The following is a 21303-nucleotide window of genomic DNA, read 5'->3' as shown; positions in this document are numbered from 1 at the left end:
TCATTCCTATATTCTTTAAGCTTATTTAAATTTGATTATTGTAATGATAATGCTGTCATAGTTAAAATGGTTCTCTAGTTTTTCTTAAACTTTGTAAATCTGGTACTTAAAATGTAGACATTCAAGGGATCTTTTTTATGATTGTGAATTAACACTAAAAGAAAAACACAGCTGGCAAATTGACAGTTGCATTGTTAAACAGTTCATTTCTTCTGTTCTGAGGCACCTAACATTTGGCCTAAAAGGCCATTAAAATTTTAGATTAGATTCTATTTGTATTGTGTAGTAAAAAGAGTATTTCCTCTATATTTGCTCCTTCTGTTAAATTAAATTCTTTGTGGGAACCTCCGTAAAATGCATTCAGAGATTTGACTATTATTACCTCAGCTCCCTTTTAAATGCTTTACCTAATTGCATTTTGAAAGCCCACATATATCAATATATAAAATTTAACAGTCTAATATTCTAGGTATCTTACGTAAACATCCCTATGACATGCACACATATGGGGCCCAGAGACACTATTTTAAGGACATGTCAGTGCATTTGATATGATCATTCAGTTTATTTTCAGAGTATTACTAATTATTAATGTGAACTTAGTGAAGATACTGTATTTTACCTAGTCAGATTATTTTTGGTATTTGTATATTTCTCTTGTTTCCTGGCTTAAAAGTTTCATACTTATTTCTGTTAACTTTGAGGAAGTTTAGAAGACTTACAGTGGATCCCAAATTCTATCCAGTTTGTTTCAGGCTATTTTTAGCTACAACATACTTTGTAAAAAAGAAAAAAAATGTTGGTTCCCAGTCAGGACACACAGGAGAAATGACCATCTACTTCTCCACTCCTCCCCATTTCTTTTCTCTTTCTCTCATCCCCCCTCTCCCTCCCACAGCCATAGCTCAGTTGGTTCAAGCACATTGGCCCGGGTCACTGAGGATGACTCCATGAAGCCTTCATCTCAGGTGCTAAAAATAGCTCAGTTGCAAGCATAGCCCCAGATGGGCAGAGCATCAGCCCCAGTAAGTGGTTGCTGGTTGATTCCCAGTCAGAGCTCATGCAGGAGTCTGTCTCTCTATCTCCCTTCCTCTCACTTGGAAAAGAAGAAAAAAAGAAAAAAAAATCTCTTCTGAGGAGATGGGTTTATTTCAGGCCAATTGGAGAATAATTTACATTACTTTAAAAATTTTAAACTTTTTGGAGTAATAATTCTGACTTACCAAAAAAAGTTGTAAAAATAGTACAAATAGTTCCTGTATATCCTTCATGCAGACGATCTGTGTTCCTTCCGTGGGGTTGGAAGCTGGGAAGAGAATGAGATTATGCCTTAAGCCAGCGGTTTATTACTGATGGCTTTAGGCGACCCCTGTGTTTTGGTCGTTCGACCCCCGCTGGGGTCGCGACCCACAGGTTGAGAACCGCTGCCTTAAGCAAATCGTTGAGATGGTTTTGCCTTTAAGTTTCTAGACATTAAATCTGATTTCACTTAAAGCCTTGTGGGGATTTTGTCTGTTTGTTTTGTAGGGTGACGCAGACTTATGATGCAGGTGCATGTATCTATTTCTACTTTGCCTTTAACTACAGGGGAATAAGTGACCCACTGACTGTGTTTGAACAAACCGAGGTAATTATACATACAAGAATATAGCTCTTAATTCTTTTATTAATTCTGATTAATTTTACCATCAATTTATGAATTTTAGTTTGACTCTGTTTAATCACTTGTGGCTTACCTGGTTGATATCCCATAAAAATAAGAAACATGTGTTGCATTGGGTTGTATACTGAATTGTGAGTCTAAAATTAATATCCTCACATGTTAGAATTAATGTTCTAAAATTAATATTGTATAGCTTGTGTTTTTTTAAAATGGTTGTTGCTTATGGTACATAATACCAGGTGAAATTAAATAAAAAAAGACTATTACCTTGGCAGCCCATTCATCTCCAGATGGTGGCTGCTGTTGAGGTCAGCAGCCCCAGTGCTCTTGGTCTATGTTGCTTTAATACCCTTATTCTAGGTTTATCATTTGTTTGTTTGCTAAAGCTATATGCAGGCAATTGAGGTTCATTTGCTACAGTGTTACTACATTTTTAAAATAGCCTTAAGCTTCTAATTTTTATAAAACTTCTGTTTGATGGTCAGTGTTTCTTGTTTCAGATATGCCTAGAGTTTAAGAAATAGTCTAGACTGTGAAGGAACTGGAAAGAGATTGAGGTTTGTTAAAACCTCAGGTGTCCTAGAGTTTAACTCTATAACGTGCCTACCACAGATAGTATCACAAGATGATTTTTAGACCCAAACCATAGTCAGGGTTTGGTTCACTCACACCTATGGCTCCCCCCACCCCAACATTTTAATAGCTTTTCAAAGTAAAATTGAAATACAGTGAAGTACACATATTTAAAGTGTACAGTTTGATTAATTTTGATGTCTATGTACACCAATGAAATCATCATTCCAAACAAAATAACGAACATATCCATCATCCTCAAAAGTTCAAGTACTTTTACATCACCTTAACCTTCAGTGTTTTGAATTGCCCTCTGGCTGCCCAATGTCCCTTCCCTGTAGTACTACAGGAGTAAAATCATTCCTTCTTTCTCAGTCCAAATTGCCATTCTTTAAGTGCTACTAATTTCAAGTGGTTACTGCTTTATTTAAAATAATTTGATAGGCCTGACCTGTGGTGGCACAGTGGATAAAGCGTCATCCTGGAATGCTGAGGTTGCCGGTTCAAGACCCTCGGCTTACCTGATCAAGGATAATATGGGAGTTGATGCTTCCTGCTCCTCCCCCCTTTCTCTCTCTCTCTCTCTCCCTCTCTCTCTCTTTCCCTTTTCTAAAATGAATAAAGTCTTTAAAAAAAATAATAATTTGTTAGAAGATACAATCTTTTAGAGCAGGGCTGCCATATTTATGATTGATTTGAATAATCCTAAGTGATGAGAATTCTTATATTACTTTGCAATGAGATCTGGTCGATCTGGCCCACATGAGCCCTAACTCCTGATGGTTTGTACAACTTGAGTAATTCTGAGAGGTTCAAGGCAGTGTAGATATTTTACCTCATGGCTATTACATACTCATGAATTGCATATAATTTCAGTTTCTGGTACCATTTTTTTCACCCTGTTCTTTTTTTTTTTTTTACAGAGAGAGAGAGAGAGAGAGAGGGATAGACAGGGACAGACAGACAGGAACGGAGAGAGATGAGACGCATCAATCATCAGTTTTTTGTTGTGACACCTTAGTTGTTCATTGATTGCTTTCTCATATGTGCCTTGACTGCGGGCCTTCGGCAGACCAAGTAACCCCTTGCTGGAGCCAGCGACCTTGGGTCCAAGCTGGTGAGCTTTTTGCTCAAGCCAGATGAACCCGCACTCAAGCTGGTGACCTCGGGGTCTTGAACCTGGGTACTCCACATCCCAGTCCGATGCTCTATCCACTGCGCCACCACCTGGTCAGGCTCACCCTGTTCTTAAGTGATTATTTTGGTTTGTGTTTACCTTTTTCACCTGAGTGCTTTATTAGGCACCTAGTTAGGGCCTAGTATTTTAGGAGGTTTTGTTTTTTTCACATTTAAATATCCATAGGTATGACAAGTAACTTGTCCCAAAGGGCTTTATGGTTGATCCCTGGTAGCTTTGTAGATAATCTTGAGTCTGATGCCTACTGAATAATATTAGGGTACTAATTGAACCACCTTAGTGTCATTTTCTTTATCTCTGAAATACAAGTAATTATAATTATTTCATAAGCCTATAGTAAAAACAAATGAGTTACTACAGTTAAATTTTAGCTTGGCACTTTTCTGGACATACAATGAGCAGTCAGTGTTAGTTACTGATGTTTATTGGTACATGAGATACTTTAACTTTAGGACCTAGTTTTGTAGTTCCAAAACTTTATTTTACTATTAACAATTTAGTGCTTCTAACTAAATTGATTATTTTGCCTTCTTTTTTTTTTCCTTTTCTAGAGTCTGGAAGTGACTATTATAGATATTGTGACTATTCACTGGAAAAAACAATAAAGCTAGGCTGTATATTTTAATTGCTTTTTAAATGCAGTCAACCCAAGAGAAAGGGAAATTAGGCTCTAGTTTATTATTTAACCAAGAAAGTATGTGCCTCTTTTGGGAGTTGGACCTTACTCTCACTTCAAAGTGAAATGTATTTGTTGTATTGTTTCCAAATATAGGCCGCTGCTAGAGAAGAAATCCTCGCTAATGGAGGGAGTCTGTCACACCATCACGGAGGTATTCTTTTTTGATATTCCTAATGTAAATTTCTTATAGTCCTAATGTAAAAAAAATTTTTTTGATTTGATAAAATGCTCAGGAGAGTTATCAGATGAATAATATGAGAGCACTTAAGTTTTTGGGAAGTTTTTATGTCTGTCACTGAGGTATTCTAGGTTGTGGTGATAACCAACAGAAGTTTGACTTGACAATGACCACTTAGATATGAACCTAGACAGCCTTGTGAGTTCTCAGGGAATCAAGTTCCCCAAGAATTGCTTAGCTTACTAGGGAGGTATTTGACCATTACAGCAAAAGTTTTTAAAGGGAAATAGAGAAAAACAACATAAATGGTTTTTAGCCATTATTGGAATGTAGCAGGATATCAGCTGTACCATATACTGAAGAGCTGTTTTTCCTGCCCATCCAAAATTCAGTAAATTAATTGAGACAGGTTCTGAAATTTTTTTTCAAGATTTTTAATGCTGTTTTGTTACTTGGTGACCATTGTGGTAAATAATAAGTTATATCAGAAAATGGGTCACATCACCAATAAAAATTAGGATATGTCCGCCTATGTACTAGCAGGCTTCTGAAACTCATATAAAGCAGTTTTTTAAAAGTGAAACAATGGGTATTCTTATCATTAAAATTGTAATTTTTGAGGTTATTCACCTGTTCCCCCTTAATCGAAATTTATTCTGAATATATCCCTCAATATAATTTGGTACTTAGAAAAATAGATATATTTATGTTTTTAAATTTAAAAGTATTTTTTAAGGAGGGACATGAAGATAAATGACCACCAAATTAAAAAGTTTAGCTCCTACCCCTTCCCTGGATTCTCCATATCCTCTTTTGCCTGTTGGATTTTTCACCATAGCATTTAGCATTATCTAACATGCTATATATTTGTACTTCTTGAAAGTAGCTACCTCCTACTGGACAATGAGGATGCATAGGGAGTTCTGTTTTGTGTTGCTACATACCAGCACCCAGAACGGTACTGCCCCTCCCCTACCAACCTTCCACCCATGTGTGTAGGATGAATGAAAGAATTTTGGTGGAAAAAGAGTGGACTAGAGAGGATCTGTGGTCATACAACATTGCAGCCAGGCCTGGAGGAGATTGCTAATGTGGAGGAATGAATTAGAAAGACAATTCCCAGCATTATTGTATCATTATAATCTTTTGCTGTCACCTTTTTTCTTAACTCTTACACATAAATTTCTAACTTAGCTGACTGACAAGCATTAAAGTGAATGGATTTATTTGTTCTTTTCTTCCTCTTCCTTTTATTATCTTTTGATGGAGATTCTAATGGATGTTAGAATGACAAAAATGAAGGGAGGAAAATGGATATTAGAAAGCTCTCATGTGCTTTACAAGCTCTGATTAATCTAACAGTCTCTACCTAATTTTGGAAATTTAAACAGGAGATATTTTGTAGACACTTAGTTTTTTAGAACCTTTCTTTAAAATGCTCAGAAAGCCATACACATTATTTAAAATCTTTTTTATATATTCCGTTTCTGGATGCCACTATATTAATATGTAGGAACTTGTAAAAATAGATACTGTCATGAAGTAATGATATGTACTTGATTCTAAATTGATTGCATGGAGAGAAGAGGCAAAATAATTTAGCCGTAATTACTTATTTGAAGAAAAAAACTTATTTTGTAGCTAATCTTTCCTTTTGGTACATGTCAGCAGCCAACAATAAACTTTTTCCTTTAAAGAAAAAGAACAAGAGCTGTAGGTTCCATGTTTATGAAGGTAAGTATGAGAGATGAGATTTTGTGAGAGGGGAGAATAGCTGAGTCTCATATATGGGAAGAAATAGTGGCTTGATTGTCATTTAGGTAATTGGGTTTTAGATACTCTGTTTCCTTTTAAACTTGGATTTTGTTACTTGTGAAAGTCTTTGTATTAATCAATATACACAAATATAAGTTTAAAAAGTGCAGTTGGGCCTTGGCTATGTGCTCAGTGGGAAAGCATCATCCCAGCACACCATCCATCCCCGTCAGGGCACTTACGAGAAGCAATCAGTGAGTACACAACTAAATGGAACAACTAAGTCAAACAGCGAGTTCATGCTTCTTTCTCTCTCTCTCTTCCTACCCCCCACCCCAAATCAGTGGAAAATTTTAAAAATGCGGTTGGAAAGATATAAACCTTAATTAATCTATAAAATCATGATTCAATTCTTAATCCAAAAGCAAACAATGTAAATAGCTTTCTATGAATTTTTTTATAAAGACTTGCTTAGTGCTTTTTAGTATGGTTGTATGTTTTCCACATTGTAAATATTACTGGTCCACTAGGCAATAGGGTTTTGAAGAATTAAAGTCCTTTCCCTGACTGAAGAACCTTATAATCCCGTAAAATAAAATATTATAACATCTCTAAAGGCCACTGATCAAAACTGGTAAGATTATATTATTACCACTTTAACCAAGGTAAAATTTTCCCATTTTCTTTGAAAAGCACTCAAAAGGTAACTTTAACAAACATGTAAACACTACAGATGTTGAAATAGTGAAGAGAAGGGAGATAGAATAGGGAAAGGAATTAACATTTATAAAGCTGTAAATAGTTTCTGGGTACTCTGTATAACTTAATCTCCTTTAATTCTGTTCAAAATGCTATAGAGTAGATATTATTTCCATCTTTCAAATGAAGATATGTTAAAACTCTTGAGTGTACAGTAACTTGCCCAAAGGTTTGAACAATAATTATTTTGATGAATTACTAGCTTTAACTTAAATGTAGCAAGGTTTGCTTGTATATTAACTTATTGAGAGGTTCTGCCTCATTTAAATAGAAATCTCTTATTTCTATCATTTCTCATTTTATTTTATTTTTAAAGATTTTATTTATTGATTTTACAGAGAGAGAAGGGAGGGTGAGAAGTATCCACTCATAGTGGCTTCACTTTAGTTGTTTATTGTTTGCTTGTTCCTTGTTGTATGAGTCTTGACCAGAAAAGCCCTAGGTTTCAATCTGGCGACCTCAGCATTTTAGGTTAACTCTTTATCCACTGTGCCACCACAGGGCGGGCTCATATTTTTTTTTTCTATGTGGTCAAAAATATGACTACTTGGAAACAAAATACACTACCTGGTTTTATCCGTTGCTTAGAAGAAGGAACTAGGTAAGCCTGAATGCACATGTATTTCATATGTGCTGGGAAATGAAGATGCTTTCCCTTAGCCAGCTTGTCGGCTTCTAAGCTGTTAAACCTTGAGGGGCTGTGGGGCTCACCCTGAGCCAATTTGTTCTGTATGCTCATTCACTCCCTAGTGATTGCCTCAGTCCCAGGACTTAAGACACTGTCTGTATGTTGCCGACCCCCAAATACCAGAAGGTATGAACCACCTCTACCCCAGGACTACTGCAGTAGCCTCCTAACTGTTCTCCTTCCACTTCGGCTTCCTTGCTGCTGCTTCTCTTGCTGCCAGAGTCATTTTTTTCTTCAAGAGAGACAGAGAGAGGGACAGATAGGAAGGGACAGAGATGAGAAGCATCAATTCTTTGTTGGGGCACCTCAGTTGTTCATTGATTGCTCTCACATATGTGCCTTGAAGGGGGGGGGCGCTACAGCAGAGTGAGTGGTGCCTTGCTCAAGCCAGTAAACTTTGGGCTTAAGCCAACTACCTTCGGCTCGGCCAGCGACCATGGGGTCATGTCTATGATCCCACGGTCAAGACAGTGAGCCCACACTCAAGCTGGTGAGCCTGTTCTCAAGCCAGCAACCTAAGAGTTTCAAACCTGGGTCCTCTGCATCCCAGGCTGACGCTCTATCCACTGCGCCACCACCTGGTCAGGCCAAGTAATCTTCTTAAAACAGTGTTTTCTCCTCACATTCAGAATAAAATACGAAATCCTTATTAGAACCTTCAAGGGTGTATGTGGTGCATCTTTCTCTGTTTTCATCTCATTACTTTTTCCCTCCAGCAGTATTGGCCTTCTTGCTATTCCTCAACCCTCTTTCCCCTTCAAAGCCTTTGCTATTTGTTTCCTTTTTTTCTGATGTTCTTTCTCTTTTTTTTCCCCCAGATATATACATGGCTCACTTTCCCCTTTATTTCGATCTCTGATAAAAATACCAACGTCTTAAAGGTGTCTTCCCTGTTCTCTTGTGTAGTTTCTGTGCTCCTCATTTGAATAAGTTGTGAGGTTGCTGACTTTGTCTTGTTCATCACTGGGTTCCTCAGTCCCTAGAACAGTGACTGACTGTTCTACATAGTAGATGCTCAATGAGGGTGTTAAATGAGTGGACATGTTCTTACAGAATGGAGACAGTTTCGTGAATTATTAAGTATCTCTGAATTTTTCATATGAGAATGGCATTAGCTCAATGCTAATTTAGTTTCAAATGTTTAACAATCAGGCCTTTGAATATCAGGTCATGTTTAATCATAGAAAGGCTCAATTTATTCCATAATATTTCTGAGTAAGAGAATTAGTAGAGTAATTCAATGGAAAGGTAGGGTAAAATAATGTGCTATCTCTACAACTGTATAACACCAGCCATTTTAGAATTCTTCTGTAGGTATATTATATATGTAAGATTTCATTCAAACTTTATCTTAAAACAAATAAAAATTTGAGAGGCTATAAACAGAGGGGAAAGAACATATGTTTTGGATTCAAATCTGTATTTTGATTCCTGACTCTGCATTTAACTAGCTATGTGACCTTTGGGTAAAACTTCTCTAAGCTAAAGCATTCCCATCTGCAAAATGGGGATAATAGTACTTGCCTCAGATTATTATGAGACTCAAATGTGATAATGTTTGTGAAGTGTCTTGCATATAGTAGGTTCTTAGAAAACAGTAGCTTTAAAAATATAAAAGTAATAAACAAAACCAAGTGAAAGATGGTTTGTATTCTTTTTTAAACATTTTTTAAAATTTTACCTCCAAAACCTCATAAAAAATAAAAGAGAAAGAAAAGAAAAAGAAACTGTAAAGACCATTAAGACACACATAACAGCATAAAATAAAAGGTCTTAGAAAAGAGAATTAAAAAAATGTTTTTTCACCCGGTCGTGGGGGTCCCTGCTGCCTCCTGCTTCCGCTCCTGCTGCTCTGGGAGGTGCCACAGGAGGCACTGCCACCACTGGTCTGCGGTCAGCAAGGACATGACACGCATGTGGACCTGAGCAGACCCCTGGCCCAGGTGGTGGCCGATGTGGTCCTGATGCACCCCCGTGGCGGCTTCACTTCTCACACTACCTCCTTTCTTCTGGCCTTGGAGCCAGAGCTCAAAGCCCCAGCCGGCGCCCCTCAGCATCCAGATGAGGGCAAAGATGAGAAAGAGAACAATTCTGAAAGTATGAGAAACCAAAATTAAGGATAAAGGTGGGAGATTCTTCATGATCAAGCTCCCCGTGCTCTCGATCCTGGGACCAAGATTTTAGTCATTATAGGAATAGTTTATAACTATGTGCTTCAGCCATATTCAATCCAGTTCACTCAATCAGTGAAACAGTTTGTGGACTTTGGGGGCAACCATTATTTCTGCTCTATCTAACAAAGACACAAACAATGCATGTGAAGCTTGCTTCCTGAAATGTGGAGAGCTACACCAACTTGAGGAACCCTGTAGGGTTCGAGAACCTCCTGGATTATGGACCTTTTAGAGATGTTCCTGCCTATAATCAGGGTACCGTTAAAGTACATTATGAGAACAACAACCCTTTTTCTTACTATCGCTAGCATAATCCCAGTTATCATGGTTTCTCACTGGAGTAATTTTTCTGTGGAAGAAAATGTGGACTTGAAGCACACAGGGACTGAGCTTAAGCTTTTCTACCCTATGATAAACAGAGGCAGCCAGACAGTGGTATCTCCTCCATTCACTCTTTAAGACCATCCTCTCTGCCTCTGCCCTGAATCCTATTACATCATTGGCTACAATCTCTCCTGCTATGATTTGAGTGATCAGTATGCACTGAAGACAAGATTTGTGGGCCAGGTGTTTGATGAGCAAGTGATGTATTTTCTGAGTGTGAAGATCATTTTTTCCAAAGGGGCAGGAGCATCCAAGTTGACAGTTCTGATGAAATCAGCCATGCCCTGCACTGTACCTAGCTGGACACGTTTAGCTGTCCTGTGATTGTTGTCTACAAGAAAAATCTGGTAGAACAGAACATCCAGGATATCATGGTACACTACACATTCAACATGGCGCTCGTGCTGCAGGAGCCCTTGCTGGTGGTGGCCATTTTCCACATCTTGTTCTTCACAGTCATCATCTACATCAGGCTGTACTTTTTCGTCACAAGGGATCCATCTGCAGAAGCCAGGATGAAGATGGCCTGCATCACAGAGCAGGTTTTGACCATGGTCAGTAAGAGAACAGGTCTCTACCCTCACTTGGATGAGACTGTCAATAAGTTTAAGCAGTCCCTCCACAGAGGCAAGAAGAGCCTGGACACAGAACACAAGGTTTTGACCAGTAGATTGCTCTGCTGCAGTCCAGGCTGAAGACAGAGTGCTCTGATCTGTGTGACAAAGGAAGTGAAATGCAGAAACTGGATGTACAGCTCAAGGAGCGGGTGCTGAAGTCGGTGGTGGAAGCCCAGCTACCGATGGCTGGTAAGCTCAAGAAAGACACATATATCAAGAAAGTAAGAAGCTCATCTTGGGAGAGCAACAAGCAAGAGCTGGTCAGAAGATTGACCACATCCTGGAAACTCTGTAGTTCCTGCCAGTTGTCCCCAGGGTGAGCCTAGAGTGTTGCATTTGCAGGTGGCAGGAGTGTGTTGGGGGTCGGTGTCAGGCCAGTGAATGCTGGCATTTGAATTTTGCAAAAGGCCTCCAAGAAAAAGAAGCCAGGCTCTGCCTCAGTCAATACAAGAAGCTTAATTTTTGTCTCTAGTGTTTAAAAAAAAAACACCAAAAACCCTAAAACTTAAATTCCATTAAAAATAAAATATCTGTTTTGAACAAAATTTTTTTTTAATATTTGATTGGGTTTGTTTTGTTCTGAAGCCTATGATATTCTTTCAAGCCTGTAAGTTCCTTGTTTTATGCCCTTATAATTCCTGATGTTTGGTTATTTTGCAAATGTTTTTAAATGCATATGTGACCAAAAGAAAATAAAGCAAGGACTGAAAAAGATTTTTTTAAATTACAGGAGACAGACTGTATCATATTAGGTTCAAGTGTACAACATACTGGTTAGACATTTATATAACCGGTGAAGTATCCACCCCAGTAAATCTGGTATATGCTTTGTACTCTTTTTTTTTTTAATTTATTCATTTTTAAGAGGAGAGAGAAAGTGAGAGAGAGAGAGCGCCGAATCCTAACCACTAGACCACCAGGGAACACCGAGAGAGAAAGAGAAAGGGGGGAGGAGTAGGAAACTTCAACTCCCATATGTGCCTTGACCAGGCAAGTGCAGGGTTTTGAACCTGCAACCTCAGCATTCCAGGTCAATGTTTTATCCACTGCACCACCACAGGTCAGGCCATGCTTTGTATTCTTAAACCCTCACCCTAACCGATGAAGAAATGGTTACAGTTTATTTGAAAAAGATCCAAATTCAACAGATATTATTCAGCCATTGTCTTAACATATTTTTATCCATAATCTGCAGTGGGTCTCATTCTGTTGGAAGTTCTGTTAAAATCTGTGTGAAAGAAAAATAATTTCCCTCACACTGTTAACTGCAAAATTTGAGATAGAAAAATGTCTATTTTTATAAGTGCTTTTCTGCTTAAAGTTAATCATTAAAATTTTAAATTTCAAATATCCTGTGCTATTCAGTATAGGTTCATAAAGCAGAAACCTTTCTATATAAATTTTAAAGAGTGGGTTTAATCATCCTGCTAAACAATAATAGAGCTTTTGAGAGATTATTCTATGTATAAAAAAGATTTTCCTTAATTTGCATGCTGAACTTAAAACTCAAGATGACCTTGTAGTAGCATCTGTAGTTACTGACCTTCAGGCAGTGTCGTGCCATTCCCTGTACCATTTTTGAGTTCAAGAGTAGAGGGCTGGGGACTGGAAGAATATTGATGCAATTTCTCTTAGGTTTGGCCTGTAATTGTGATTAATAACAGTTGCTTTCACTATCTGGAAACAGACAGGCTGGTTTGTCTGCCTACAATCATGCTGTGATAAATGGAGCTATTTTAACTCTGGTTTTGTGTATTAAAGAAAACAGATGTAGTCTGGAACTGGAGGCTGTAGGAAATATAAAGCCTGCTTAACTTAATCTTCATAGTGCTTGTTTTTGTAACTGACGAGCTGGTCAGTTTAAACAGCAGAGTTAATGTCAGCCACATATTTAATTTCAATTTATGACTTAAGTTTTTAAGTTGTTCATTTGCTAAAATTATACCTAAGTCCTTGTCAGGAAGTAAAAAACCTTGATTAAATATAACCAGTCTTAGTTTAAATATTAGTGTCTTTACCTAACCAGAATTATTTACTATTGTTCAGAGAATAATTATGGGGCAGCTGCTCTTAGCTATTTTGTGTGGTCTTAACAGAATCCAATAGTATCAGAAACTTTAAAAGTAAAAAGAGACTATTCAAAAGAATGATCAAAAGATTAGCTTTGAGGCCATTGGTTAAAAAACCTGTATTGTGAAATAACAGACATAGAGATTGGAAAGGAAGAAATAAAACTGTTGCTATTTATAGATGACATGATTGTCTTAAACCCCAAAGAATCTACAAAAACAAGCTCAGCATGATTATAGAATACAAAGAGTACATATAAAAATCAGTCACATTTCTGTATATTAACAACAAATACATGAAAACTGAAATCTAAAATAGCACTCACAGTTGCTTCAAAGAAAATTAAATAGGCACAAATATAACAAAATATATACATACTTAGGCTTAAGTCTAACAAAATATATATAGGATCTATAGTCTGAAAATTATACAATGCTTATGAAAAAAAATCAAAGGAGACCTTAAATGGAGAGACAATAAGATGGGGGTTCTTCCCAGATTGATCTGTTCAGTGCAATTCCTACCAAAATTTCAGCAGTATTGGTAGATGCAGAAAAGATTATTCTAAAACTTACATATTAGGGCGAAGGAACTAGACTGCTAAAACAATTTTGGGAAAAAATATGAATAAAGTCTTAGGAATCAATCTACCTGATTTCAAGACATAGCTATAGTAATCAAGACTGGAGACACATTGGAGAAGAGACACATTGATCAACAGAACAGACTAGAACCCAGAAATAGACCCACTTGGTTATGTTGATTGATTTGGACAAAGGCACAAAAGCAATCCAATGGTAGAAGCATATAGAGTGTTCAACAAATGGCGCTGGAACAATTGAACATCTGTGGGAAAGAAAAAAAAGTGACTTTATGCCAAAATTAACTCAAAATAGATAATGGACTTGAATGTAAGACACAAAATAATAAAATTTTCAGGAGAAAATCTTCAGGATCTAGAAGTAGGCAAAGAGTTCTTAAATTGGTCACCAAAAGTACAGTTCATTAAAGGAGAATTTGATAAGTTGGATCTTATCAAAGTTGAAAATGTTTGCTCTGGTAAAGGACCCTGTTAAGAGAATGAGAAGGTAAGCTACAGAGGGGGAGAAAATACATATGTGCTGCAGTAGCTAGATCTGTAATATATAACTTTCAAGTGCAAATACCTATTAGAAAGCTAAATTTAAAAATGGTGATGGTGCCAAATGCTGGCAAGGATGTGGAGAAACTAGAAAAACTAGGTCAATTATACATTGCTGGTAGTAATGTAAAGTGGTAACAACCATTCTGTAAACAGTTTGGCAGTTTCTTATAAAATCAAACATGCAACTGTCATTCAACCCAACAGTTACACTAGGAAATTTATACCAGGGAATTGAAAACTTATGTCTACAACAAAAACTTGTACATGAATATTCAGAGCAGTTTTACTCATAATAGATGTCCTTTAACTAGTACAGTAGTCCCTCTCCTTATCCATGGTTTCACATTCTGTGGTTTCAGTTACCCTCCGTCAATGAGTCTGAAATAAATGGAAAACTCCAAAAATAAACAATTTATACATTTTAAATTGTAGGCCATTCTGAATAGCATGATGAAATCTCATGCTATTCTGCTTTATCTTGGCTGGGACTTGAGTCATCCCTTTGGCCAACTTACCCACACTGTATACACTACCTGCCCATTCGTCACTTAGCCATCTATCAATGGTATCGCAGTACTTGTGTTCAACTAACCCTTATTTTAGTTAAAAATGGCTCCAAAGTGAAAGAGGAGTGATGTTGACAATCCAGATATGCCAAAGAGAAGCTGTAAAGTTCTTCTTTTAAGTAAAAAGGTATGTATGTATTGGGAAAGCATAGTGTCTATAGGGTTCAGTACTGCCTGTGGTTTCGGGCTTCCACTGGGGATCTTGTAACGTACCCCTGTGGGTAAAGGGAGAAGGCTCTACTGTAAATGGCTGAACAGTGGTATAGCTGTACCATGAATACTACTCAGCAATGGAAAGAAATGACTATTAATGCATGCAACAGCTTACATCAGTGGTCCCCAACCTTTTTTGGGCCACGGACCGGTTTAATGTCAGAAAATATTTTCACGGACCGGCCTTTAGGGTGGGACGGATAAATGCTCAAAATAAAATTATGCGACCGGCATAAAAACTGTGGTATTTTTAAATGTAATTGTCGAATTTACGAGACAAGCGTCAAGAGTGAGTCTTAGACGGATGTAACAGAGGGAATCTGGTCATTTTTAAAAAATAAAACATCACTCAGACTTAAATATAAATAAAACAGAAATAATGTAAGTTATTTATTCTTTCTCTGCGGACTGGTACCAAATGGCCCACGGACCGGTACTGGTCCGCGGCCCAGGGCTTAGGGACCACTGGCTTAGATGACTCTCCAGGGAATTGTGCTGAGTGAAAAAGAAAGCCAATCCCAAAGATCGGTGTGGTTCTATTTCTATAATATTTCTCAAATGACAAAATTACAGAAATAGAGAACAGAGTAGTGGTTTCCAGGAGTCAGTTGTGGGGAGGGGTGATTATAAACAGGCAACAAAGAGATCCATCCTTGTGATGGAACTGTTCTGTGTCTTGTCCATATCAGTGTCACTATCCTGGTTGTGATTTTGATCTTTTGATAGCTACCAGATGAGGATAGCCTTTCCAATATTGAATCTTACCAGATTACCATAAGATAGCAAAAAGTTTGTTTTGACCTTGAATTTTTTTCCTTATAGACAAAGAGACAGGAATATCGAGCTGTTCCTATGTGTGCCCTGACTGGGGATTGAAGTGATTGACTTTTTTCACAAAACTTATAAATTGATTATAATATTTTTTCCTCTGAAGCAATGTTGTAAATAGTAGGATCCCAAGTCCAGTCTATAAAAGCCAGTTTAATCCATAATTTAGGTGAACATTTAACAATTTCAGCTATATTATATAGCATAAACAGGTTTGAGAGCTGACCAAAAAATCTGTTGTAAGAATATTGATTTCTGTGCCTTCCCACTTATACATATCATGACAGATGCCCAGTCCAAGACAGAAAGGCAGGGGCAACACTGTGTTTGATGTCTGTTACTTACCATGTGCTATATTTACCTGTAGTAGCTTCCTGCCTCGGGTGTATCACCAGGAGAGAATAGGTGGGTTGCGTAAAACTACTTCTTTTTGGATCTTTAAAGAAAATTTTTTATTCTCAGCAATTTTATGTCCAAGACTCTTATTTGTTTATTAGATAATGCTTGCTAATGATATTAATAACTAACATTTCTGTATTATCTGATATGTGTGGGCCACTGTTAGGTGCTTTACACATATAGCAGCATTAAAAAATTTTTAATTGAATTTATTGGGGTGACATTGGTTAATAAAATTGTACAGGTTTTGCATTGTGTGCTCACCACCACAAGTCAAGTTTCCCTCCGTTACCATCTAACCCCTTATACCCTCCTCGACCTCTCCCCATCTCCTGTCCCTCCTGTAGTCCCCCCACTGTTATCTAAGTTTTTCTTCGCTTAATCTCTTCGCTTTTCTGAGTTTCTTTTTTAAGTACTAAATGTTCGTTAGTCTGAGAATGCCTGCATTACATTATTAAATTGTCACAGAACAATTAACTTTTCATAATTTCATGTGATTAGCAAACAGTTAATCCTAATAGATATTTTCAGGTATAACATCTGTCAAAAGTGACTTTAGGTAAAAAAAAATTTTAATGTTCTGTGTTATCAAACACAGAAGTCACTCAGCTACCTGTGGCTATTTACATTTAAATTAATTAAAATTAAAAATCCATTTTTTCATTTACAGTATTCACCTTTCAAGTGCTTAATATTCATGTGTGTGGGTACAGAACATTTCTGTCATCACCGAAAGTTCTGTTGGACAGTACTGTGAAACTTTATTTCATATAGTTTATTTTTGCATATTGGCTGCAAAAATGGCCAAAAATAAATATGACTTAAGTTTCTTTTAGCCTGACTGAATGTGGTGCAATGGATAGAGCATTGACCTGGGATCGTGCGGTCCCAGATTCGAAACCCCAAGGTCACCAGCCTGAGTGCCGGGTCGTTGGCTTGAGTGTGCGGTCATCAACATGATTGCAGGGTAGCTGTCTTGATTGTGTAATCATTTACATGATTTCATGGTCACTGGTTTGAGCCCAAAGGTCACTGGCTTGAAGCCCAAGGTTGTTGGCTTGAGAAAGGAGTCTCTGGTTTAGGTGGAGTCCACCCGTCAAGGCACGTAGAAGACGCAATCAGTGAACAACAAAAGTACTGTAACTACGAGTTGATGCTTCTCATCTCTCCCTTTCTGTCTGTCTGTCTTCCTATCATTCACTTAAAAATTTTAAAAAAGTTTTTTTCAATGGACATTAGAGTCAAATCTTTGAGTTAACTTTTAAATAAAGTATGTTTGCCATTGGTGGTTGCTTTTCCTCAGTGGCACAGTAGGTAAAATGAATTTCTCTTAATTTGGTCAGTAGTCTCAGATTTAGAGCAAAGTCGCCTTCCAAATGCCAGTAAGCCATTTGCTGCTAATCCAATTGGCTGTATAAGTGAAGGTATGTTGACTTTATGGAAATTGTTTGGGCTCCTAGAGGTGGACAGTTGAAAACATACAGTGCAGGATTTCTTGTTTTGGGCACTGTTGACATCTTCGACCAGAAAACTCTTTGCTGTAAGGGCTATTCTGTGCATTGTAGTATGTCTAGCAGCAAATGTGGCCTCTACTCATTAGATGCTGATAATGTTGCCCAGTTGTGATAACGAAAAATGTTTCCAGATACTGCTAAATGTCCCCTGGTATGCAAAATTGCCTCCATTGAGAACCACTGGTAAGTTCAAAAAGTCCTAGATATTTGGAGAAAATGAGAATTTTAGGTTCCATTACATACTTTCTCCTGTCTTAGCTACTATAGAATAGTTCTGAGTGTATCCAGGAAATAATAGACTATAGAGAATGCAAGGCAGCTACAACCAAAGTAAGTTAAGGAAACCAGGATTGCTTTTCCTAGATATTTGAACCCCTACCCCTTGTCTAAAATGGCTTATAGGTAACTGTGGTTTCATATTTATTTTTTATTTCAGTTAACATTTATGGAATTCTTACTGTGTGGCATACACATGTTATGTAACAGCGCCACAAAAATGAGTAAAATATGGGTTTAGTCTTCAAGTAGCATATAATGCTTTCTCTTCTGCCCTTATCCATCTCATGTTATTTAGCCTGTTCACTTTCTGTTTACTCTCTCATAGAGGCAGTAATTTTCACTGAATTTAAATTTACAGTGTGAGAAGCCATTGTTTGGGCATGTGTAAAAGAATTAACACATGATTGTGTTCTGAAGACAGACTGAATCCAGCTCTTGTGATCATTATTACCCTATTAATTTAAACCTTTTTTTCTGTTTCATAATCTCTAAAGACCTATTCAAGTATCTGTAAGATTTTAGAGCTGTTATATAAACTGCTCTTCATGAAACCTAAGCATGAAGAATATGGACATTTTAAATTTTAATAAGAGAAAAAATCTTGTATCAGATATTGTTTTGTTAACATGGTATTCATGAATTTTTTACTGTTATATTAGAGGTTTTGTTAGTAAAAAATAAGTCAGATGACTTAAAATAAAACTTTTAAGTGTCTACTAAGCATTAAATTAGACTCGTGAATGTGACTGTAGTCCCATCTCATACACCTTTAAGGGCTGGATGTACCTCCACCAAAATCAAACACACAGAAATGTGCTTTATCGCACAAATGGACAACCAAATCCTCTCTTCAGGTTAAAATTCCCTACCCCTTCTGAGGAAACATCATCACAGTCAGGTCACCAGATGCCTCAAAAAGTGGAAATTGTCCATTGTCTTTCACTGTTTTCATCAGTACCTAGTAATTTCATGGGACCAGAACCTTATCTGGCAAGGGGTTGGGTATACCTCCAGCACTAGTTCCGTATATAATTCACCAGTAGTTTAGTTGCATTACTTAAATTTTGAAATACAAAGTTGATACTGAGATCACTCATACAAGCAGCTAAGTCTAGATTTTGCTTTTAAAATATGACCTATAGAATAGTGGTAAAGGTATCTAGTATGCACAAACCACACCTTTCAAAATATAGTTGTTGGCCCTGGCTGGTTGGCTCAGTGGTAGAGCGTCGGCCTGGCGTGCGGAAGTCCCGGGTTCGATTCCCGGCCAGGGCACACAGGAGAAGCGCCCATCTGCTTCTCCACCCCTCCCCCTCTCCTTCCTCTCTGTCTCTCTCTTCCCCTCCCGCAGCTGAGGCTCCATTGGAGCAAAGATGGCCTGGGCGCTGGGGATGGCTCCTTGGCCTCTGCCCCAGGCGCTGGAGTGGCTCTGGTCACAACAGAGCGACGCCCCAGAGGGGCAGAGCATCGCCCCCTGGTGGGCGTGCCGGGTGGATCCCGGTCGGGCGCATGCAGGAATCTGTCTGACTGTCTCTCCCCGTTTCCAGCTTCAGGAAAGAAAAAAAAAAAAAATATATATATATATATATATAGTTACAATAATGATAAATGCTTTTATTCTGCTTTGGCTAAATTCTTCTGAGCTTGAGCTTCAGTAGTCTTCTTCTAAATGTACAGTCTATTTCATGATGAGTATATGTAAGTCTTTTCAACCTTATCTTTAAAGATAAGACTTGGGTAGTTTTCTGCTAAGTTTTCAGGCTCTTAGAACACGAAGAGTATTGTCGATCATTCTTTGTGGCGAGGCTGACCACCACGGCCACGTTTCCTATGCATGGCACTTTTACCCCCCCCCACTGCTGCATATGCAATCTGGTCATTCCTCTGTGCTGTTAATTCTTTCTTGGAAATGTCAGCATCCAAACGGGATGGTTAAGCCTCTGGTTTCAAAGAGTATCTTCAGAGGCTTCATTTTCTCTGTTCTAAAAATAAGTTTTAAAAACTGTACTGTATAATTGTGGAAGAACACAAAATACTTGTTTTATTCAGTCCGTGTGTACATTATCAGAAATTAAATTGTAAAAAAGTAAAGCCCATTTTTTAATTTAAGAAGACAAAGAATTTCCTCCGTTTGTTTTCTATAATAGTATTTGACTGGCCTATGTGTCTTTAAAAATGCTTCTAAGACTCTAAATATCTGGCGTAAGTACTTTGGGCATTATATATTTAGAATAATTGTGAACTGTGGAATGCAGGGTCCCTATCTTTTCTCAAAGGTAGTGGAATTGGCTTCCTATAGCTTCACTGTTGCTTCTCAGGTTAGGTTTACACTTCTAGAAAGTCAGAAGTTAAAGGAATGTAGTTGAGTCAGTAGTCATGAATATCCCACATTATATAAAATAGGTGCCTTTTCATGGGTAACTTATACATCTGAGGAATGTGTTAGTGTTAAGCTACCTATTTTTGCTGTTTTTGTCCATTGTCCCTTTTTCCAATATGACATGCTACATCAAGAACAGAGTATCATTAACATTTCTGACAATGAGCTCTTAAAAATGTTTAAGCAGCTATTATAGAATTGTGCATGTGTTACATGTGTCCAGATCAGTATAGTCAGCTAATTTCTAAGTGTCATGCAGTACATTCAAAGATGTACAAATGGCATTATTATTATTATTATTATTATTAGTGCTAGAATAAAAATCTACTTTGAAGTGTGATTCCTCATTGGGATTGGGGCTTTTGGTAATTTGTCGTTTTTAATTCATCAGTTCATTGGAGATAGAGAGGGTTCTCTAGAATTTTATAAAGACTATTTTCAGTAATTGTCTTATTATAAATATTCATTGAACATTTTTACTTAAATTGTGTTTTTTGTTTAGATACTTAATCCTACAGTGTAGTTGATTTAAATTGTTAAGCAAAACCAAAATGATTCCTAGTCTCTTTAATTGCGTAAGCCATGATTTCTGATCTCAGTTCAAATTCTGTTCACTGACAGAAGCAGCTTGGAGACCTCTGCCATGAAGGGGTTAAGTTTTTTCATTAAGTATGTTTATGAGGGGCCGCAGCTATGCTGCCTGGACTGCCTTTTTAAAACTTTCTAGTTCACTAATGAAATGTATGTTAGATTGATTATTGTAAAAGTATAAACCATAGAAAATTTGACAAGATAGATGTGTAAATTATCCTTCTGACAGAACTAATGATGCACTCCAAGCACCTTCTGTTTTCCAGCGCTTGGTGAGCGACTTCATTAAATATGCAATGGCTGTTGGGTGGCTTCTCAGATGATGGTTCAGTTCCTTGTGGAATTGCATTATTACTAGAGGTGTAAAACCAGGCAGACAAGCTAGCTGTTGGGCATCCTGCTGAGGTTCTAATGTGCTCCATCTTGTTGGAGCAGTTGTTTGCAGTCTTTTCAGGACAATTAGACCCATAACCGCAGGACACATTCAGTGAAACTATATTACAGATAACAGTGGAGACGGGCAGTGACTGCTCCTCACCCCTCTCTGTTGAGCTGCCTCGGTGTGGGTATAGCCTATAATAATGCCTCTTCTGCCACTCACAAACTAGTTGCTTTTAGTAGAGTTCTTAAAATCATAGGATATTTGAGGTA

General features: G+C 37.5%; 1 protein-coding gene, 1 non-coding gene and 1 pseudogene across 2 annotated transcripts in view; all 3 read left to right on the top strand.

Annotated features, from left to right (window-relative positions):
* The window catches only part of AGPS (alkylglycerone phosphate synthase), a 153455-nt gene that overhangs the window by 124996 nt on the left and 7156 nt on the right, over positions 1-21303 (top strand). Inside the window, exons 18-19 of the mRNA XM_066233671.1 lie at positions 1528-1627; positions 4207-4264. Coding sequence (XP_066089768.1) covers positions 1528-1627; positions 4207-4264 — 158 coding nt within the window. The remainder of the gene's footprint in view (positions 1-1527; positions 1628-4206; positions 4265-21303) is intronic.
* Positions 6014-10963, top strand: LOC136337930 (dolichyl-diphosphooligosaccharide--protein glycosyltransferase subunit 1-like; annotated as a pseudogene).
* On the top strand, positions 18881-18956 carry TRNAA-GGC (transfer RNA alanine (anticodon GGC)). Its single transcript has one exon. It is a non-coding gene; the product is annotated as a tRNA-Ala (tRNA).

This window comes from Saccopteryx bilineata, chromosome 5 (assembly GCF_036850765.1).
Source record: "Saccopteryx bilineata isolate mSacBil1 chromosome 5, mSacBil1_pri_phased_curated, whole genome shotgun sequence".
Lineage (NCBI taxonomy): Eukaryota > Metazoa > Chordata > Mammalia > Chiroptera > Emballonuridae > Saccopteryx > Saccopteryx bilineata.
Note: the sequence above shows the minus strand (reverse complement) of the source record. Positions and strands in the feature narration are given on the sequence as shown.